At 49.4% G+C, this 21,588-nt stretch overlaps 1 protein-coding gene across 1 annotated transcript in view; it reads right to left on the reverse strand.

The window, feature by feature from the left end:
- Positions 1-4,497: 4,497 nt before the first annotated feature.
- Positions 4,498-21,588, reverse strand: part of SPPL3 (signal peptide peptidase like 3) — a 72,231-nt gene continuing 55,140 nt past the window's right edge. Inside the window, exons 7-11 of the mRNA XM_028528636.2 lie at positions 14,110-14,216; positions 13,593-13,756; positions 12,705-12,904; positions 11,328-11,437; positions 4,498-5,689 (exon numbers count right to left, since the gene is read on the reverse strand). Coding sequence (XP_028384437.2) covers positions 5,618-5,689; positions 11,328-11,437; positions 12,705-12,904; positions 13,593-13,756; positions 14,110-14,216 — 653 coding nt within the window. The 3' untranslated portion in view covers positions 4,498-5,617. The remainder of the gene's footprint in view (positions 5,690-11,327; positions 11,438-12,704; positions 12,905-13,592; positions 13,757-14,109; positions 14,217-21,588) is intronic.

The following is a 21,588-nucleotide window of genomic DNA, read 5'->3' on the forward strand; positions in this document are numbered from 1 at the left end:
GTCTGCGGCAGTGGGGGTGGACGTGCAGACACGGGAAACCCCTGCACAGGCTTGCCCACCATTCATTCCCCCTTCGTACCAAGTCCTTCAAGTGTGTGAGGACAAGGTCAGGACCCTGGACTGGCCGAGGCTTATGGTGAAAGATCCTGGTCTGACTGAAGACCCACTTGCTTTGGAAGCCTGGACGGGGATTCAGGTGCCAGCCCTCCCTCCCTTCGGCCCTGAGGGGTGGGACGACCACCACGGCCCTCAGGGAGGAACTGGAGGTATTACAGAAGCTGTGGTCCTCTGACCAAGGCGAGTGTGCACATCTGCTTAAACCGGATTATTTTCATTGTACTCCGACTCCGTGGAGACCGGCAGACAGTGTGCAGAGCACTCGGAGATGCAGACGACCAGTCAGTGCAATGTGGGCAGGACCTAACCTTCACTTAGTGCTTTGGATAAGCCTCCTTCATCCCCACTCCAGAGCAAGAAATTAAGGCTCCGAAGGGCTCTGTCACTAAGGCCAGGTCACACGGGGCTACAGGAGGTGTAAGTGCTGCCCGATGCCTTCATGCTAGACCACCCTGTTTCCCCAGGCTTCAGACCCTGCCCCGTTCTGTGGTGCGGGCTGCTCTGCTGGCCGGAACACAACTCGTCCATATTCTCCTCTTGGACCGCTCAGGTCCCAGCCCCTGGGGCCGACCCCACTCCACCGTCTGTGTCCAACGCAGCGATTCCCATCCGCTCTCCTTCCACCGGCCCAGGCCCCTCTGGCCTGCAGGTCACATCAGCAAGGCAGGGTCTGTTGGGTAAACAGCTCAGAGGCCATGGTGAGAGCCAGGCGGCAGCAGGGAGACCCACCAGGTGACAGCTAACGGCGCGGGCCTCGAGGGTGTGAGCGAGGACAGTCGGAAGGGCCAAAGCAGTGGGAAGAGGCGGGCGGGAAAGGAGGGCAGGGCGAGTGGGGTGCGGGTGTTGTCCGTCTACAGAGTCTGGGTGGGGCGGGGCCCGATGCGCTCACAGCCTCAGGGAGGGTGGCACTGCCCCCAGGGTCAAGCTGGGAGACTGGGACTCACCCCTGGGATGCTCTGTCACCTGAGAGGTCAGGGCTGGCCCTCCCAGTATGAACAAGGCCTCAGGCTCTTTTACAAAATACATAATCTCTGTTATCTTCTTTTCCATGACCAGTTACCCCCTGCATACCCACTGCCCCCAGGAAGCACCCCTCTGTGGTCTGTGCCCACAGGTCCTTTTCCTTTTTCGCTCAGTCCCTCTTCCCCCACTCCCTGCCCACTACATCACCTGTTCTCCATCTGAGTCTGTCCAGCCTTCCTTTTGAAATCTAGTTTCTCCTTCCACCACAAAGGCTGACACTTAGGCTCATGCTTTGCCCCCCCCACCCCCCCGTACAATGCTGGCACGTGGCCCCCCTCGCTGCGCTCTCCCCACCCCTGCCCTCTGGACACCCACCTCCCGTCCCGCATTCCTCACAGGGCAGCAGCCACGGCCCACAGCCTCAGCTCTCGCTCCCATTCCTTTGTCGCCCCGGGTCTCCCGAGAACCCAGGGCTCTGTGTGTCCAGCCAGCCCTCAACCTCCGCTACTTCTGGACTCTGTCCCCACTGATGGCTGGCAAGCTTTAAGGGTCTACCCAGCAGGGAACAGTCTTTTTGGAATTTAAGAGACTCCCTAGGAAAGATCCCAATTAAAGGAGCCATAAATGGAGGCTGCGCCTGCCACATGAACTTTTACCACCTCGACTGAGAACCCTGCAGCACATGCATGTGGCCGCCGCTGCAGGGCGCCTCGCCTGCTAACCCCGGGCTCTGAGCAGCGAGAGACTCCCGGTCTGTGTGACGCAGGCGTGTGTGCTTGCATATCAGTGCCGGCCTGAGTCCTCCACGGGCACCGGGCTGGCCCTGCACCAAGGGTCCGGGAACCTCGCTCTCCTGAGACACAGCATTCCCAGCCCTGCTGCTTACAGGCGGGCCGAGGCGTGGGGACAAAGCTCCGGCAACTCTCAAGTTCGATGTGGCGTCACCCAGTGACCTGGTGTGTGGGGACAACTGCCGGCTCCTCCCCACAGATCTCGAGCGTTCGTTACAGCACCTCCCGCACCGGAGCGCCGGAGCAGGGTCAGGACGGCTGGCTGTGCCGCCGGGAGCACCTGGGCCCGACACAGCTGCAGCTGGAAGGTGACCAATGACCTCAAATGGACAGGAAAGGGCTTTGAATCCCTGGGGAAAAGTCGAGGAGGAAGCAGATTCTGGCTGACGGTCAAACGGAGCGGGGAAGGTGTGCTGTGCTGGGGCAGGCTCCGCACACGTGGAGGTCAAGAGTTCAGTCCTGCAAACAGAGAGCGGTCCGCCAACTACGCAGAAATAATTTCGGGATTGGAAAGCTCTTACCTGGCTCGTCCCTCGCAGCAGAGGGCAGTGGCCCAACTTCCACGATCGGACGTGAGCCCTGCAGTACAGACCCCCCTCCTGCCCGCTGTGTCAGGGGCCGTTGTTCCGGAAGACAGCCCACTGTGGCTCTGGCATTCTTGACGGGCTCCCTTCACGCAAACACAGAACTGCGACATTCCGAGGCCGTGACGTCAGCGTCAGGCTCCACAAAACACAAGTGTCCGCGCCCAGCACTGCGTGTGGCTGGCAGCCGTGCGAGAGCTGCTGTGCACACACAGCGGATTCTATTTTTAACTTTATTGGCCAAACAGAACTCCCCTCCCTCACAGAGAACCAGGCTGCCGCCGCCTCCTCCTTTTCCGGTGCCCAGCATCCTTACCTGTGTAACCAAAGCCTGCACCGGCAGGCTCCGAAGGCGGTGCAGGCAGAGCCTGCCCTTCCCCAAGGCCCCCCCTCCCCATGCCAGTCTGAGCTGTCCCTGCACAGGGAGCCGAGATGCGCTCTTGCCCAGAAAAGGCATGAGCCGTGATAACGGCAACAGAACTGGCTTGGCTTTGGATGAACTTTGCTGTCATGTCTTCATTAGCTCAGATTAGCAAGAAGAAAGTCACTATGAACAAGAGTTCCAACATGCAGTGACTCTGGGGGAAGGACCACCTCAGACCGGAGAGGGGAGGGAGGGAGGGAGGGAGGGAGTCCATGCTGGAACTTGGTCAACGCGCCTCTCCTAATGCAAAAGACTTCTCAGAAAACCCCAATGTCGGAGTACCCGAGGAACCAGGAAAAGGAGGAGGAGGACACGGTGTCTCAGGCAGTGGAGTGGAGAGGGAAGGGGATATGGAAAGCACACACTCTCACCATGGCCCCGCCCCCCATCCCCCCCAAACAACAGGGCATGAATTCCAGAACTGGGGGCGGTTCCCGGGCGTCAGCTGGCTGCAGTTAACTTAAAAGGGGATGTTTGCAGTTCCTCTGCCCAAGTTGCAAGGACTCTGAAGACCAGCAACTTGAACCCCAGTTACATGTAGGAGCCCTTGGTGTGGGTATTTCCCACCCCCAAACCTGCACAGAAGTGAGAATAACACCAAATTATACTACTTCTGTCTGGAAACTTCGTTTTTGTATGAGAAGTCAGAACAATGAAAACAACCAACTGCAGGATGGTACTGCTGGCCATCACCACCACGCGCCTTTAATCCGAGTCCTTCCAGAAGACTCCCGCGCCGCCCCCATCGGCCATCTGCACCCTGGGGGGCCGAGGAAGCGCCGAGTGGCCAGGGAGGAGCACACCCACGTGCCTCCGGTCTCCAGCAACCCCGGAGGCTGCCTGCAGTTCTGTGGACGACAGCAGCCTCAGCTCTCCGGCATCTCGAGGGCCGACCCAGAGCTGCAGGGGGCCTGGCCCGGGGGACAGGCAGGGTCTTCTGGTGCAGACGGCAGGCAGGCGGTGACGGAAGTTCTGGTACCAACCACCAAAAGTGAAGATGAAGTGACAAAGTCTAGGAAAGTCATTTATTAAAAAACAAAAACAACCAAACAACAACAAAAAAAAACTGAACAGCCCTCAGCAGGATTTGGAGACACACAGAGGTTTGAAGAGCGCACCGTCCTGGTCGCTTGACACTCCCGATGGCGCCACGCGCACAGCCGTGAGCTCCAGCCTCCGCACCTTCTTCCAGCGACAGGAGCCGCGGCACACCCGTTTACCGCACGGGACAAGGCAGAGGCAGGCCACCGGTGTGCGGGGGAAGCCGGGACAGGGGTCCCCCTCCAGCCTCTGCTGTCGGGCGTGCGGGCCAACCCCAGGCATCTCTCTGCCTCCGAGCAGCGGGCCGCTCCCCCCCAGGCCGGGGCTGCCAGCGGACGCCACCCCCACCGGGCACCCCCAGCACACGGGCTCTGCGGCAGGGACCGAGCACGCGGTCAGACTCTGCAAGCGCCGAGCAGCTTGCTCTTCCCGCAATCCCTGCAATGCGGGGTGCATCTCAGGGGACACTTGACATTTGTCCCCTATCCCCGGGTGTCACCACAGGTAAACCAAGACTATAATCACAAGAGCAAGGACAGGATTGTGTTGTTTTTTCCTTTTTTTTTTCTTAAAGGGGTGAGGGCATGGAAAATACAGCACACCGATGAAACAAAAATGCCAAAAAAATACAAAAAAATAGAAAATAGAAAAATGTATTTACAAGTAGTACATTACTATGATCGGAAAGCACGAAGACGCCCGCTGCTATAGTACATGCATCAGCTCGAGAGGGAAGCACTCACACCCCTGCCGGGAGAAGCCTGTGCGCACGAGAGGAAGGGGCCGGGGAGGTGTCTCTCTCCATCCCTAATTTGCTACACTGATCAGAACCGAGTGGGAGTCCCCCAGAGGCCATGAGTATATCGGTACAAACACGGCACTGGCTGTTGACCGCGTGTTCGTCGTGGAGGGGGGGACGGCAGCGTATCCATACACAGGGAAGCCCGAGGGAACGGCTCTACATGCTAACGGTTACAGCAAGCCCGTCTGCTACACAGCATGATCTGAGCAGGTGGTGGGGTCTGTTTATTCATACCTATCTATGTGCGTGTGTGTGGACGTATAAAACCCGTGCCCTCGTTCACTGCCAACACAACATCTGGTGGACACGGACTCTTGACAGCAAGTCTCATGTGTACGTTGTAAGAAGTCACTCAATGTCTGTGGATTTAATAAGTCACTTCACACCACAGAAAATATTTAATAAATCCAAAAAAGGAAAGAAGAATATAACGACAGAAGAGCTTCTGTCTCAGTTCTCTGAAACTGAGTCCCCCACAGGAAACTGGTCCCAAAGTTCTTGAGGGTTCACTGAAGAAACTTCGGCTGCTAACGTTTTCCATCCTTGTAGTGTTCAAAGGCAGAGAGCGGTCCTTGCCGCTGTCAGTTTGCAGGGGCCCACCTCCGTCCCTCTCCGGTGACAGTCCGGGGCAGATCCAGAAATGCGGGGAGGGAGGAGCGCCGGGGAGGGCCCGTCCCTCCGGCGGGGGCTCCCCCTCGGCAGGGCAGGAGAGAAGGGTCCGAGCGGGTCCAGCACCTCGCTCCTGCCAACGAGCTCCCCGCACAGGCAAATGCAGTCACTCGTCAGTTCCTTAAACAGGTACGTCTCCGAGTGGCAGGCCAACTCTAGAGGAAACAAAACCAGGCGCGGACAGAACAGGACTACGACGGCCACTCCGGTCGCGCTCTGCGGCCCATCATACCTCCAGGAACCGGGAGCTGCTGGACTTGGAGTGGAAGGGCTCCGACCACATCCGCCGCAGGTCGCCCTGGGAAAGAAGGGGCTTTCCTAAGTTACGGGCTTAAACACGGGACGCGCGTACCTGCGAGTCTTCTCTGACTCTCGACCTCAGGCTGCTGCTGCAGAAAATCAAAGAACACTCAGTTTACCCCCTGAACGGCAGCCCACCGGCCTCTGAGGTCCTGACCGGAAGAGCTCGTAGGCCCCTTGAGCAGGGAAGGGCCCCTACCGGCTCTGTCCTGGTACAGGTTCTGTCGCTCACGGGTCAGGGGATCTAGGCAAGTAAACGTTCCCCTGTGTGTGTTCCCTCCTTTGTAAAATGGGAGTTGAAAACAGAAATCTTTAGAGAAGAGAATGCTCTAAGTCTAGATTTTTTATCATTCCTATTTCCAAATGTTATTTCGCTTTTTTAGATTCCACATAGAAGTGAGATTATATGGTATTTGTCCTGGTCTTATTTCACTTAACATTAACACCCCCTAGGTTCATTTTTGTTGTTGCAAATGACAAGATTTCACTTTTTTATTGCTTAATACTATCCCATTATCACACAGTTTTCTATACATTGATATACATCTTTAATCCATTTATCTATCTGTGGACACTGAGGTCGCTTCCCCGTCCTGCTGCGATGAACACAGTGGTGCACATATCTTTTTGAGTTAGGGTTTCTGTTTGCTTCAGATAAACGCACTGAAGTGGAACCACTAGACTGTATGGCAGTTCTATTTTCAATTTTTTGAGAAATCTCCACACTGTTCTGCACAGCGGCTGCACCGATTTTCGTTAGTGCCCGCAGTGTGCACTACGAGGGTTCCCTTTTCTCTGCATCCTCCCCAGCACTCGGTGTTTCCTGGGGACAGACAGCCATTCCGACGCGTGTGAGGAATTATGTCGCTGTGGCTTTAATCTGCATTTCCCCGACGATCAGTGGTGCCGAGCACCTCTGCGTATGTCTGTTGGCCACCCGTACATTTTCCCGGGAGAAACGTGTACTCAAGCCCTCAGCCTGTTTTTCAGCTGGGTTGTTAGTCGTACGAGTTCTGTATTTTGGATATTAACCCCTTATCAGGCATCTAACTGGTGACGATCTTCCCTCTTTCAGTGAGTTGTCTTTTCACTTTGTGGGTGTCCTTTGCTGTGCAAAGACATTTTAGTTTGATGTAGTCCCATCTGTTTTTTTCTTTTGTTCCTCTTGCTCAAGGACATGTATCAAAAAAAGATATTATTAAGACCAATGTCAGAGTTCACTGCCTATGTTTCTTCTAGGAGTTTTATGGTTTCAGGTCTAACATTCAAGTCTTTAATCCAGTTTGAGTTTATTTTTGTGTATGATGTAAGACAGTGGTCCAGGCCCTGGCTGGCGTAGCTCAGTGGATTGAGCACGGGCTGCGAACCAAAGTGTCACAGGTTTGATTCCCAGTCAGGGTACATGCCTGGGTTGCAGGCCATGACCCCCAGCAACCGCACATTGATGTTTTTCTCTCTCTCTCATCTCCCTCTCTAAAAATAAATAAATAAAATCTAAAAAATATATATTAAAAAAAAAGTGGTCCAATTTCACTTTGTTGCATCTATCTGTCCAGTTCACCACTTCTTTAAAGAGACTGTCTTTACCCCATTGTATATCCTTGTGTTGTTGTAGATTAAGTGACCACATAAATGGGGATTTCTGCGATCTATATAGTTCACTGGTCTGTGTTTTAAATGCCAGTACCGCGCTGTTTTGATTATTGTAGCTTTGTAATAAAATCTGATATCAGGATGCACAATACCTCCCACTTTTTCTTTCTCAAGATTTCTTTGGCTATTTGGGGTCTTTTGTGGCTCCATGTAAACTTCAGGATTAGTTCTAATTGTGAGAAGAATGTCTTTGATATTTTAATAAGGACTGCACTGAATCTGTGTGCTACTTTAGGTGGTAAGGGCATTTTAACAATATTAACCTTTTCCATCCAAAAGCAAAGTATATTATTCCATTTATTTGTACCTTGTTTAGTTTTTTTCTTCAATGCCTTATAGTTTCAGAGCATAGGTCTTTCACTTTTGTTTTTCTTTACTCTTGCTGATGCAGTTGCGAACAGGCTCTTTTCTTCCCGTGGTTCAGTGCTGATGCACAGAAGCGCAACCACTTCTGTGCACGGACTCTACATCCCGCAACACACGAAGTCACCTGTCAGTTCAGGTAGTTTCCTGGTGGAGTCTTCAGGCTCTTCTATACACAGTATCATGTCATCTGCAAACACGGAGTTTGATGTCTTCCTTCCCAATCCGGATGTCTTTCGTTTCTTCATTTTGTCTGACTGCTGTGGCTAGGACTTCCAATACTTTGTGGAACAGAGGTAATGGTGGGCATCCTGGTCTTGTTCCTGATCGCAGAGGAAAGGCTCTCAGCTTTTCACCATTGAGCATGACGTTAGCTGTCAGTCTGTATGGCCTTCATTATATTGAGAGAGACACCTATTCCTTCTTTACCCACTCTGTTGAGAGTTTTATCATCAAAGGATGTTGAATTTCGTCCAACGCACCTACTGAGATGGTCATATGGTTTTTATCCCGTATTTTGTTAACGTGATGTGGTACACTGATTTATGGATATTCAACCATCCTTGGGATGAATCTGTGTTGGTCACGATATATAATCCCTTTAATGTATTGCTGAATTTGGTTTGCTAATACTTTGTTGAAAATTTTTGTATTTGTTTACAGAGCATAATGAGCTACCATTTTATTTTGCCTTTTTTGGGGCGGGGGGGGGGGTTGTCCATGTCTTTATCTGGTTTTGGTATCAAGGTAATGCTGGCCTATAAAACGAGTTTGTAAGCATCCCCTCCTCTTCAATCTTCTGAAATAGTTTAACAAGGATAAGTATTCATTTTCTTCTCTGAATGTTTGGTACAATTCACCTCCTAAAGCCCTCTGGTTCTGGACTTTTATTTTTTTAATTACTGCTTCAATTTTATTGCTAATATTTCATAGTCCATTCAGAGCTTGCATTTCTTCCTGGTTCAGTCTTGGGAGGTTATATACTTGTGGAAATTTATCCATTTCTTTTAGATTGTCACATCTGCTGGCATAACTGTTCACAGTATTCTTTAATGGTTCTTTCTATTTCTGTGGTATCAGTTGTAACTTCTCTTTCATTTATGATTTATTTATTGAGCTTTCTTTTCGGCTTATAAACAGTTTATTTCCATGAGCTCTGGACGTCGGAAGTCTGGCACCTGGGTGCCGGCACAGCCAGGTTCTGGTGTGAACCCACATCCTGCTTCTTTTTGTCTTGGTGAGTTTGGCTAAACATTTACCTGTCTTTTCAAAGGACCAGCTCTTAGTTTTACTGATCTTTTCTACTGTGTTTTAATTTCTATTTATTTCCACCCTGGTCTTAAATTATTTCTTCTACTCACTGGGTTTTGTTTTGTCTAGTTCCTTCAGGTGTTGAGTTTAGACTGAGATTTTTGGTTTCCTGAGGAAGACCTGTATATCGCTATGAACTTCCCTCTTAGAAGTGCTCTTGGTGCACCCCATAAATTTTGAAAAACGGTTTTTATTTTCACCTTTTCCCTGTAGTTGATTTCTTGTGTTGTGCCACTGTGGTCAGAAAAGATGCTTGCTATGATTCCAGTCTTGTATTGAGACTTGATTTGTGACCTAACGTGTCATCTGTCCTGGAGAAGGTTCTATGTGCGCCTAAAAAAAAGTGTCTCTTGCAGTTCTTGGGTGAAACGTTCTATAAATGTCTACTAAGTAATCTTGTCTATGACATTTAAGGTCATTATTTCATTACTAATTTTCTGTCTGAACAATCTATCCATCGATATGAATGGGGTATTAAAATCTCCTGCCAGCCCTGATTGGTGCAGCTCAGTGGGCTGGGCGTCATCCTGCAAATGGAAGGGTCGCTGGTTTGATACCCAGTCAGGGCTCATGCCTGGGTTGTAGCCGTGCCCCCAGCCAGGATGCGCGTGCAAGAGGCAACCCACTGATGTACCTCTTTCTCTTGCTCCCCTCGCTAAAATTAAATGAAATCTTTAAAAAATCCCCTACTGTATTTTATTAATGTGAATTTCTCCCTTTATACCCACTGATAATTGCTTTGTAGGCTTAGGTGCTCCTGTGTTAGGTGCACAGATATTTACACTTATTGTATCTTCTTGGGTTACTCCTTAGTTATGTAATGTCCTTCTTTGTCTTTTCTCACCTTTTTGTTTTAAAGTTGATTTAGTCTGATGTTAAGTGTTGCTACTCCAGCTTTCTTTCAGTTTCTGTGTGCATGGAGTACCTTCCCTTTCAGTCCGCCTGCAAGTTGGAACGAGTCTCCTGTAAGCAGCACACAGATGTTTGTCTTCTGCTAAACACACTCAGCCACCCTGTGTCTTTCAACTGGAGCATTTACTCCATTTCTATTTATTGATATGTACTTATTGCCACTTTGTTAACTTTCATAGTTTGTCCTCTGTTCCTTTCTTCTTTTCTTGATCTCTTCTCTTGTGTTTTGCTGTTTTTGTTTTTTTAAGTTCCCTTCTCTTGGTTCTTTGTATATCTTTTGTAGGTCTTTGGTTACCATGAGGTTTACGTATACAGCAGTGTAGTTTAGGCTGATGGGTGTTTTAAGTTCAAGTGCATCATAACAAGACTGCGTTTTCACTCCCCTCTCCATGCTGAATGTTCTTGATGTCACATTTTAGATCTTTCTGTGTTGTGTATCTCTACACTACTTATTGTAGTTTTAATACTTTTTTTAAACCTGCATAGTGGCTTTTGTCTAATTTGCTGTATTCATTGACTACCTGGCAACACTGAGGTTTCCCCCCTTCTCCTATTGGTATTTCTGGTTATAGCCTTTCCTTTTCTACTTAAAGTCAACTCGAACATTTCTTGTAAGGCTGGTTTAATGGTGATGAAGTCCTATAGTGTTTTGCTTGTCTGGGAAACTTTTTCGCTCTCCTTCAATTCAGAATAATTTTGCCAGGTAAATTATTCTAGGTTATTGGTTCCTTTCTTGTTTTTCTGTTGCTTCCTTTAAGATCATCCCCGTAACCTCTGCCACTTTAACTGCAATGCCTTTGTGTGGGCCCCCGTGGTTCCCTGTGCTGGGAGCTCCACCTGGTTTTCTGTGCCGAGAGGGGCCCTGTGCAGAAGCGACCTCTGGGCGGGCTTTATGTGCCAGGTAGTTTTGGAAAGCCACTTGGCGGAGCAGCTACTTACAGCGCCTGCGGCCCGGAGCCCGCCTGGCAGAGCAGCCCGCCGCAGAAAGGCCAGGAGGGCGTGCCGACACCGTGCTGTTTCTGCCCGCCCCTATTCCCACTCCTATTCCCAAACTTTGATGCAGTTTAAAGAAGCTGTTAGGTGGCAACAGGGCACTGTTTTTAAGAGGAGCAGGGAGTCTCTGGAGCTGGGTTCTAGGGATTTCAGCTAATCACCCATGAGCAGGTGGTGTAGTAGCCTAACTCATTAGCATTTTCTGCCAGTGGCTGCAAGAATCTGGAAGTGCTGGAAGCAGATATATCTGCTAATATCAGGTTAGTAGAACCAAAAAACAAAACCCCAACTTCAAGATCAAGAGCTCAGGGGCTTCAGAACCACCTCCAGCAAGAAGAATACATACCAAGTCCCGGATCAATGCCAAGTTATTGCTTTCACAGGTTTATAATCCCTTCTCTCACCTTTAAATAGGCCATTGTGAGGAGTGGCAATAAGGTAAATGGCACCAAGTAGAGAAGGGCAGGCTGGGCTGCTCGGTGAATGCGAGACGCCACAGTAGCCGTGAGCAGACCTACGAGGGCAGAGAAGCGTTCGTGAGTAACTCCACGGGGCCAGCTCTGACAGAGGCTGTGTCTGCTTCCTGGACGCCTGTGCTGGCAGTCTCCACACTGTACAGATCTAATGTGACACACCCATCCAATGGGCAGGGTATAAAATGCCCAGCAAAGGACCTTTAAACATGAAACAGCACAGTTTAAAAAAGGACAAAAAAAGGACAAAAACAACCCTGACTGGTGTGGCTCAGTGGATTGAGTACAGGCCCTCGAACCAAAGGCTCGCCAGTTCAATTCCCAGTCAGGGCACATGCCTGGGTTGCGGGCCAGGTCCCCAGCTGGGGGTGCGCAAAAGGCAACCACAAATTAATGTTTCTCTCCTTTTCCCTCCCCCTCTCTAAAAATAAATGAATAAAAATCTTTATTAAAAAAAGACAAAAACACAAAACTCTAGAATTCCAAGGACCCGCGCCTGGCCCAACTCCCACCCTGTGCTCTGGTTCCCGGGTCAAGCCCCCCGCCTCAGCCCCGAGTGTGCCCGGTCTCCCTCTGTCTGCTGTCGAGTGCAATATGTGATGTCAGACGTGGAGGCAAAAGACCTGGGTTCAGCTTCAGTTCTGCTGCTTGCAGGAGCTATGTAGCCTTGGCTAAGGCATTTCTCCTTTCGGAGCCTCCCCACCTACCTGGCGGGGATTATCACCATTTGCCCGCACCACCCCCCTCCCAGTCCCGGGACTGAAATGGCCCCGTGCCTGTGACAGCGCTACGGAGTTAGGGAAGAGCTGATGTGGAGCGAGGGGCCCCTCTGCCACTCCCTTCACCACGCCCACTGCAGCTGCAGACAGGCTACCGCTAGGCCCAGCCCAACTACCGCCGTCTCTGCCTGTCAGCGAGCTGGCTAGAGAGAAAACAGCCTAAGGCGAGTCTGAGGTGACAGAACAAATGAAGGCAAACACACACAACAGCCATTCAACCCAAGCTGAAGACTGTTAATTAAGCACACAGACTGACCCACAATTATCACGTGGTAGGAGTTCTCGAATTTGGGGCCAAACCGCACTCTTACTACAACGTCCTTCGGACCGGGAACTGGGCTGGCCGGCGCAGGCAGCACCTGTCATTTCATGGGCTTGGGAAGCGCTGCCCTTTGTGGCCGGCTGTCCATCGACAGCAGCCAGTCACTGCTCCCCTTCCATCCAGCGCCTGCCGCCGGAAGACCTGGCTTAATTCCAGGGGTGGAGGGCAGCCGGAGAGGGGCCCGGACACAGGTTCTGGCTCTCTTACCTACGAAGTATCCAATGAGGGTGCAGTGAAAGTAGGAGACCTTCTGCATGCGTCCGGAGATGTTGGCGGGTCCGGAGGCGCTGCAGGAGTCGCCACTGGCCTGCTTTTTGTAGTTGTCGTAACGGAGGACGAAGCACAACAGGAGTCCGGGCATCACGATGTCTCCGATGCCCAACATGGAGAAGTGGCTGCCTGTGGAGCTGGGAGGCAGGGTCACAGGTCAGGGCTGCCGCACTCTACAGTCCCGTCCTACTCCTCCTGGGCAAGGTCTGTCAGCTCTTTGGGACGCCAAGGAACTTACCTGAATGGCAGATGGGGCTCTCTACTGGCTGAACACCAGTGTGTAAGAGTCAGACTGAAAACCACAGCGCGCTAGCAACAGAGGTCTCCCACCCAGCCCCGCCGTGCTCCGGGAGAGCACTCTCGGACGACTGCACGTGACCTGCGTAAGCACTGCCACCTCTAAGAAACGTCAAGCAATTCACTGTCACCCATTCACTGCCGAGACTTCAAATAAGCACCTAATTACTACCAGGAGTAAGAGATTAAAGCAGCATATTAATCTTTCCAAGACTATATTACTAGGGACTGTGCAATTTAGGCATTAGGACATATTTTTGCAAGTGTCTTAGAAGTACAAAGCTCCACAATCTCCTGTTATTCTCTCCAGCCAACTTCAGAGTATGTCAACAGTAGTAACGTGCTTGCTTGATAGTGTTAATCACTAATAAAGCAGCACCCGTATCACTTAGTGATAAAACTTTGCAAGCCAACATTCTCTGTAAGATACAGCTGCTGACTCCCAACCCTGCCCTGAGGCGCTGATGACAGAGACAGGTAACCAAGGCACAGGAGGGCAGTGTGTCTGGCCCGAGGCCCGGGTCCTACCTCGGGAACACCAGCTTTCCAGGCAGGGACAGGCGAGGAACGTCGCGTCCCACGTTGGGCCCCAAGTGGAGCTTCCGGGAAAGAACATCGAGAGGATTGTCAGCCGGCTGGGTGGCCACCTTCACCATGACGTTGCTGTTGAAGATGTAGGCGGAGAAAAACACCTGCCAAGTGGAGAGTCACCTTTAACAGAGGGAGCTGGAGGCAGCGTGATTTCAGCACCAGCTCTCCTGGCTCTGGAGCGCGGAGTCTCAGCATACCGCATGCTTTGAGGAGGGAATCTTCACTCCCAGGGCAGAGAACTCCGTCTGCCCGCTCCCTCTTCCGCCCTACCTGTCACACACGTCTCCCCTGTAGCACGTCTCCAGAAACGAAGGCTCAACCGCCCGCTCACCCTCTCACAAGCCAGCTGAGGGGAGTGCTCCCAGATGGGAGGCGCCCCGCTAGCCAGACGCCAGCCACTCAGACTCCAGTTCAACACGAGGGAGAGCGGCGGCTTCGGGGCAGCAGACCTTACCCAAAAGACATCGTAGATCAGGAGCCCTGAGAGAAGCAGGCAGGAGACCTTGAGGCTGGGCAGGCGGACGAAGGCGATCATGGCGACACAGAGGCCCATGGCCAGGGCTGGGGAGGAGACGGCAGTCAGTGAGCAGTGCAGGGGCATCCCCTTTCCACCAGCCACGCAGCTTATAACCCCGACGCAGTGGTTAGGTCCCCTTGAAAACCAGGCCTGTGCTCCAGTCTAAGGCCGCACATCCTAAGTACGAAGGGCCCACTTGAGCCCAGCCTGACCTCCCGGTATTTGGGGAAGTTCCTTGTCTCACACTAAGTGCTCGGCTGTGTAAGACCCAGGGGATTTTCTGTTCTGATAAAGTTCCAGACAGGCGCAGCAGGGCCTCCTGGCCTCAGTCCTCTGCGGCCCCTCATCACTGCGGATGCATCATCCCTGCTCCTTCCTTTAGTCTTAACTCACCTCCATCACATGCTCTTTTATTTACTCAGGGACACTGGTCCGACATTCATTCCTCTATCTTGCCTTATTATTTTTTTCTTGTACCTCTCAAAATCTGAGACATGATGTATCCTTTTAAACAATTTTCTCTCCTTACAACTCAAATGGAAAGTCCTCGAGGGCATGGCTGCTACACTCTGCGGCCGCTCAGATACGATCACTCTGCCTGATACAAGCTCACGTTCCTTTACGCTCTACCCAGAGGCCCTGCCCTGGGCTCCTTTCCCTGGAAAATTCATCTTCATTCTCTCTCTTTTTTAAAAAGATTTTATTTATTTATTTTTAGAGAGGGAAGGGAGGGAGAGAGAAAGAGAGAGAAAGGAACATCAATGTGCAGTTGCTGGGGGCTGTGGCCTGCAACCCAGGCATGTGCCCTGACTGGGAATCGAACCTGCGATGCTTTGGTTCGCAGCCCGCGCTCAATCCACTGAGCTATGCCAGCCAGGCTCATTCTCTTTTTTTAATAAATATTTTGTTTATTTTTAGAGAGGAGAAGGGAGAGAGAAAGAGAGGGAGAGAAACATCAATCGGTTGCCTCTCATACGCTCCCCTACTGGGGACTGAACCCGCAACCCAGGCACATGCCCTGACCAGCAATCAAACTGGCAGCCTTTCACTTTGCAGAGCAACACCCAGCCAACTGAGCCACAGCAGTCAGGACAGAAAGCCCTTCCTTAGGGAGTCTCTCCTGGCCTAACCAGATTAAGTTGTTTTCTCTGCATCCACTTATGTAACAATGTGATTATCTATATTCAAGCACTTATTCCCTAAACCAGCTGTTCCTAGTCGACAGAAACCATGGCTTGTTTTTCCTGTGGACTCCCAGCACTTGACAGAGTAGACAGTATTTGCTGAATAAATAAAAATTACGTTCTCTCAACTTCGAATTCCAAATTAGTCTAAGGAAAGTAAGAAAAGCAAGTAAAGCCACATTACAGATGTGTATCATTTTACCAGGTTTGGCAAAACGCCAAATGTATGTAACAAACCGGGAAGATACAGGCACATTTAAGAGATGGGGGTTTGGTTCCGGACCACCGCAAGGAAGTATCGCAATAAAGTTATATTCTTTTTGCTGGTGGAAGGTCCTGCTTTCAATTTGTAAAAAATGTGCCATCTGTGAAGCCCAGTAAAGCAAAGCATAATAAAACGGAGGCTATGCCTGTGTAGCAGCCTGGCACGCCCTGGGTACCTACCTGGATACATACATTCAACTAACATCTAATGAGTTCCTACCGCAGGAACTCGAACGGAAGAGAACAATAACTCCCATCCTACAACACGGGAGGACTGGAAAGACAGCAGTGGAACCACGAAGAAAGCCTGCCTCTATTCCTTCTGACCCTGTCATCAGGCGCTCACTGGGCTCTGGGGTGTGCACTTTGGAGAGATGTGGTGAAGACGTGATTCTTAACTCCACAATGATCTAGGGATGCTCCTTTTACTAGGGTCACCTTGAATTTTTTTAAATAAACTTATAAAAACAAACTGGTAAAACAAATGCAAGCCCACGTCATTTCAAATGAATATAATGAACTGTATTACTGTGTTAACGAGTTAGGGCCAATTAGGCTTTGCAAAGACAAACATCCCAGGGTGCAAAGGGATGACTGAAGCACGCTGAAGGTGTGAAGAAATGTACACTTAAGGCCGATGGTACAACCAACCCACACTTGTGTTTTAAATAACGAACTTCCCAGTATAATCGTGAGACACACGTCTGGGCACAAACACTGGCTGGGTAATGGTGTAACAAGAGGTGACCTGTTCAGTAACTTACAAGTGAACACAGAGAGTGCAAAGCACAAGGAAACAGGAAGAAATGAAAACCTGAGGTGGACAGACAAGAGGCAGGAGTGGGGGGGCAGCGGGGGTCCGAGGACTGACTGACGCTAACTGAGAGGGGTGTGGAAACCCACTGGACAGACCAGCAGAAGGGCGGGCTCCCAAGGGTCAATGCATATGCCTGCAACACATGCAGGTGACTGGTCCACGTCAGAACTTTCGTGTTCGGTCAATCCGAAACCAGCGGGAACCTTTACAGGTCCTACGGTCTGAGCATCCACTCACTGCTGTATCACCTGTCTCGTGCTCATTCTGCACACCCGGGTAGAACCCAAACATAGACAACAAACTGCCCAGTGACAGAATTTTCTGACTCTAGGCCAGCGACTCTCAACCCTTTTCACCTCATGGCACACACGAACTACTAAAATTCTGCAGCACACCAAAAAATGTCTTCTGCCTACCTGACAGACAAAATAGGTGTAATTTTGATTCATTCACACCAGAAAGCCATTGTTGTGTTGGCTGTTGTCATTTTTTTATTTGACAATGCCAGGGAACAGGGGCCAGTGCCCCTGACTAAACAGGTGTTGTGTTTTGAAAACTCTTGTTGCGGCGGATCGTTATGCCTGCTGTGGCACGCTGGCTGGAAATCACTGCTCTGGACCATGTCATTCTATTCCTAAGCTTTATTTTTATTTTTAAAAGATTTTGTTAATTTTTAGAGAAGAAAAGGGTGGGGGGAAGAGAGGAAGAGAAACATCCATGTGTGGCTGCGTCTCGCATGCCCCGCACCGGGGGACCTGGCTCACAACCCAGGAATGTGCCCTGACTGGGAATCGAACCAGCGACCCCTTTGTTCACAGGCTAGCACTCAATCCACTGAGCCACACCAGCCAGGGCTATTCCTAACCTTCCAAACAAAAACTCTGGGTTCATTTTCAACTTACCACAGTCTGTCATTATGTACACTCAACCGCGGCCATTTTGGGGCGCTAGTCTTTACTGTCACCACCTCGGTCGTGCTGGCCCACCTCCTCCCCACTGCCCTCGTGAAACGCCGTTTTGGCCTTACCCCGGGCCCCCACTCTGAGATGGATCCAGTCTGTTGTAAAGCCTCGCACCGAAGAGCGCTGAGCCCACAGGCTCGGCCTCTGCCCTCTCGCTTTGTCCTCAATTCTTCAGCCTACTGCTCTCTCCAGCCAAGTGGAGCAGCAACCTCTGTCCAAGCCAACCCGGTCTCCCCACTGTCCTCGAAGCTGTGAGACTGGACAGGCAGAATGCACGCCTTCGGCCACTTCAGAGAAGGTTCTTAATGTAAGTCTGCAGAATGGATATCCCAGATGAATACTGCCACAAGCTATGTTTTATTCCTGAAAACACTCAACTGCTCATCTAGCGTTCCTCTCTTTTTCATTCTTTCATTCATGTAACCCTGAAAAAAAAACCAAACCAAACCCTTATCTTCTCTTAGCCAAAATCAAAGGGAGACAGTAACTCTCCCTTGCTCCGTGCTGCTTGAGAAACTGCCAAGACTCTCTAACAGCTTTATTAACAATCTTACCTTTTGGTTAGATGTAAATTAAGCAACAGCGTTAGGGAAGTAAATTATTAATCTTAGCCACTTAGCTGTAGTTACTTGCAATTTATTATTGATATGATCTCCGTATCACCTTGTCTTCCACAAGCAGCAGGGCCAAGGACAAAGACAAAGACACCAAACTGAGCTTAAATGTTCTTGAAAAGGGCTATGTAACCTGCGAGGTGTTTGTTGGCTTCTAAGACCTCTAGACAGCTAAGCCCTATGGGACTAAGCACCAGAGTCTACAATTTTATAACAAAAATATCAATTGCTCAATTTCTGGCACTGAACATTTTCTAATCACAGCTTTTTCTAAGCAAGTGCTATAGAGTGAAGGGCTGGGCTAGACATCTGTTAAGACTCTTCTATTCCCCGAAATGGTCAGGGAATGCTGACTGTGAACTTGTTGGAACCATCCTTGAACATCAGGTGTGTGTGCACAAGATTCATCAGCTTTTGGCCTAATACAGCCCACCACCTATTAGTCAAAGCCTCTCAAGCAGGGGTGTCCAACCTGCAGCCCACGGGGCTGCATGCATCCCAGGATGGCTACGAACGCAGCCCAACACAAGAGTCACAAACTTACTTAAAACATTGAGATTTTTTGTGATTACACGTCGCAATGTATTTAATGTGTGGCCCAAGGCAACTCTTGTTCCAGTGCGGCCCAGAGCGCCAAAAGGTTGGACACCCCTGTAAAACTTTCCCAAATGTAAAAGGTTAATTTACCAGATGAAACAGAATAGATTTTAAAAAGCTCTAGATTGAGTTCAAGAAAACTCTGAAGCTCCTTCTTAATGTCAATGCTTCTTGTTATAACCTTGAAAATATACTTCACGCCTAGCCCTAAAACCACCGCATGCATTGTTTCCACACTAAATGAACCTCAAAGAATAGGCTTTCATTAAGAAACACTCATTTAAAAATACCCTTCCGCTCCCAAGTCCCTGCCGACCAGATGACTTCCGACTCTGCAGAGAACTCTGGTGAGACAGTCTCTCCGTCAGAGCAGTGCGCATTCAGAACATTCAAGACCGCAGCCAGAACGCCACACGTTTTGTAACAGCAGAAAACGAGTCCAACGCACGCCAGCCAGCACCCGCCAACAAACAGCAGGAAAGCTCAAAGGCTCGCTCGCTCCTTTCTCTGAGCGAGGGCTCTGCTTGTTCACTAGGTCAGCTTGCCAGTGCAAACCGGTAGGAGGAAGCTATTCTTGGACAAATAAACACTGGGAAACGACGACAGAAAATGAGGTAAAAGTCTCCTAGTTAGGGACCAGTTAAGGTTTATGGGAACCTCATCGAACAGTCAAGAAAACTTTATCATGAGGTGAATTTCACAATGGAAATGTATTTCTGGTGGCGGTCCCTGGGAAAACAGTCTGTCCTTCCCTGCCAATTTTCTACCGACTCAACAGTTCACGTAAAGAATGCTGTGGCGGAAGGCACCCTTCGGGGTGTCTTACGGAGAGCTGCCCATCCCACTTTTCCTCTAGTGAGTCTGATTAGCATATGCCCACCCTCTACCTGCAGAAGTACAATGGAGAAAATTCTGACTTGTGCTAAAATATGTTTCTGACAGCTGTTGTGAATCAGTGTACCTCGAAAAGAATGTCATCTTCCACATGCCAACCTTTTCTTTTTCAGTGACACGCTACTAGTAAATGGGTATTTTTTCTCTACACAATGCTTGGGGAGGGTAGAGATAAGAGTATCAAGAACGGACTGCTTGCTGTTTTGAGAGATACCGGATCCCCTTTTTTCGGCCAGCAGTTAGTAAACTTAAAACCCTTAGCAAAACCTGTACACAGTGATGTGTGTCTGGACACGAGTAGAGTTCCATGGAAGGAGAGCCACCGCAGTCAGCAGCAGGGTAGAGGGAACCTCGGAGCACCAGGGACTAAGAGACTTCAAGGTCCTTTAAGCATCTTCTGCCATCATGTGGGCTCAGAGTCCGCTAGCATGGAAACGAAACAGTCCTGGTCTGGTGATTATTGTTTTATATTTATTCTAGTTAAATACGTAGCACCATGTCTCATTTCACACAACATTTGCGTAGGTGAAATTAAGTGTGCCCAGTTTATATCTGTGCTATTTTTAGTTAAATCATTCTGCTGCAAAACCCAATAGTTCATCTCAGGAGAAGTCAAGCACACACACCTACCACTTTATCACTCTCAATAGCGAGTATATATAAAATAGGCCTTCCCCTTCTACCACAAGCTGGGCAAGCAACTTGTGTGACTTCAGATGTAATGTCTTGTTTCAAGTTTTTATCAATCTCCAGAAGCACTGAGGTATCAAACACTAATTCATAAGTACTGAAAGCATTGATACTCGATGTAGAAAATTTAGCAGTACAACCACTTAAAAATTTTAAATACTGTACTTCAACATACTTATTTACACAGTGTATACTCAAGTATTAAAGTGAACCATCACAGTAAATTTTATAAGGCAATGTATGACGCTACAATAAGACCAAAGCTGTCAGATCAGCAAAGGTGAGTCACTGCAGGGTCCAGACACTGGTGATCTGGACGCTGCCTCCCGTTCCGAGTCATTAAAGGTCAGTACGCGTCTACAGGACGCCCAGATCTGCAGCCACAAGGAACTGCTTTTGACTTTGAATATTTTGTACATGGCAGGCACTCCAAAAAAAAAAAAAAACCCCAAAAAACCCCACAACTATGACAACAAATGTATAAAAACAAAAGACATATTCGAAATGAATACGTTTCAAATTTTTAAGATGGTCAAATAGTAAAATCAAGAGTTGTTCTGTAAATGTCCAGTTCTATGAATTGTGACAGATCTGTGGAGCCGCCCCCCCCCCCCCCCCCCCCCCCCAGTATATGGACAAGCTGGATCGCCCCATAAAATCCCAGTGCCATTTCTTTAGAGTCACACCCCCCTCTCCATGTGGCCACTGGTGTATCTGTTCTTCACTGAAAAATATATTTAAAAACAAGTACATCATGTCTCGTATGTTAAGTGCTTTTCCTGTATGTGTTACCTTTGGTTAAAATGACATATACCACCTCGGCTGGTGTGGCTTGGGTGGAACTTCGTCCCGCAAACCAAAAGGCTGCAGGTTAGATTCCCGGTCAGGGCACACGCCTGGGTTGCAGGTTTGGTCCTTGGTCAGGGCGTATATAGGAGGCAACCAATAGATGTTTCTCTCTCACATCAATGTTTTGATGGTTTTCTCCCCCTCTCTCTCCCTACCTTCCCCTCTTTCTGGGGTCAATGAGCATGTCCTCGGGTTAAGACTAAAAGAAAGAAACAAGTTAAATATAATTTTACAGAGCTCGCGATGCATTCTACAGTTTGTTCCCTAGTAACATGCAGCTTCTTAGAGTTTTTCAATAACTATCTTGATGCGTATAAATGTCAAATTCTTCCACTGGTTAAAGTAACTTAATGAGAAAAAGAATCTCTTGAAACAGAAGGATAAGGTTTTAGCTTTCCTTAGGGTTTAAAATTTCTTTATTAATCCTATGTTATTGATTCCGGTTTGCAGGAAAAAAAGTTTAAAATCCTTTTGGTTAAACTCTATCCAATCTGACCGTGAGCAGAACATCCTTGGTTTTACACTGTCCAGAAGAGGCAAGTTCA

Source organism: Phyllostomus discolor, chromosome 13 (assembly GCF_004126475.2).
Source record: "Phyllostomus discolor isolate MPI-MPIP mPhyDis1 chromosome 13, mPhyDis1.pri.v3, whole genome shotgun sequence".
NCBI lineage: Eukaryota > Metazoa > Chordata > Mammalia > Chiroptera > Phyllostomidae > Phyllostomus > Phyllostomus discolor.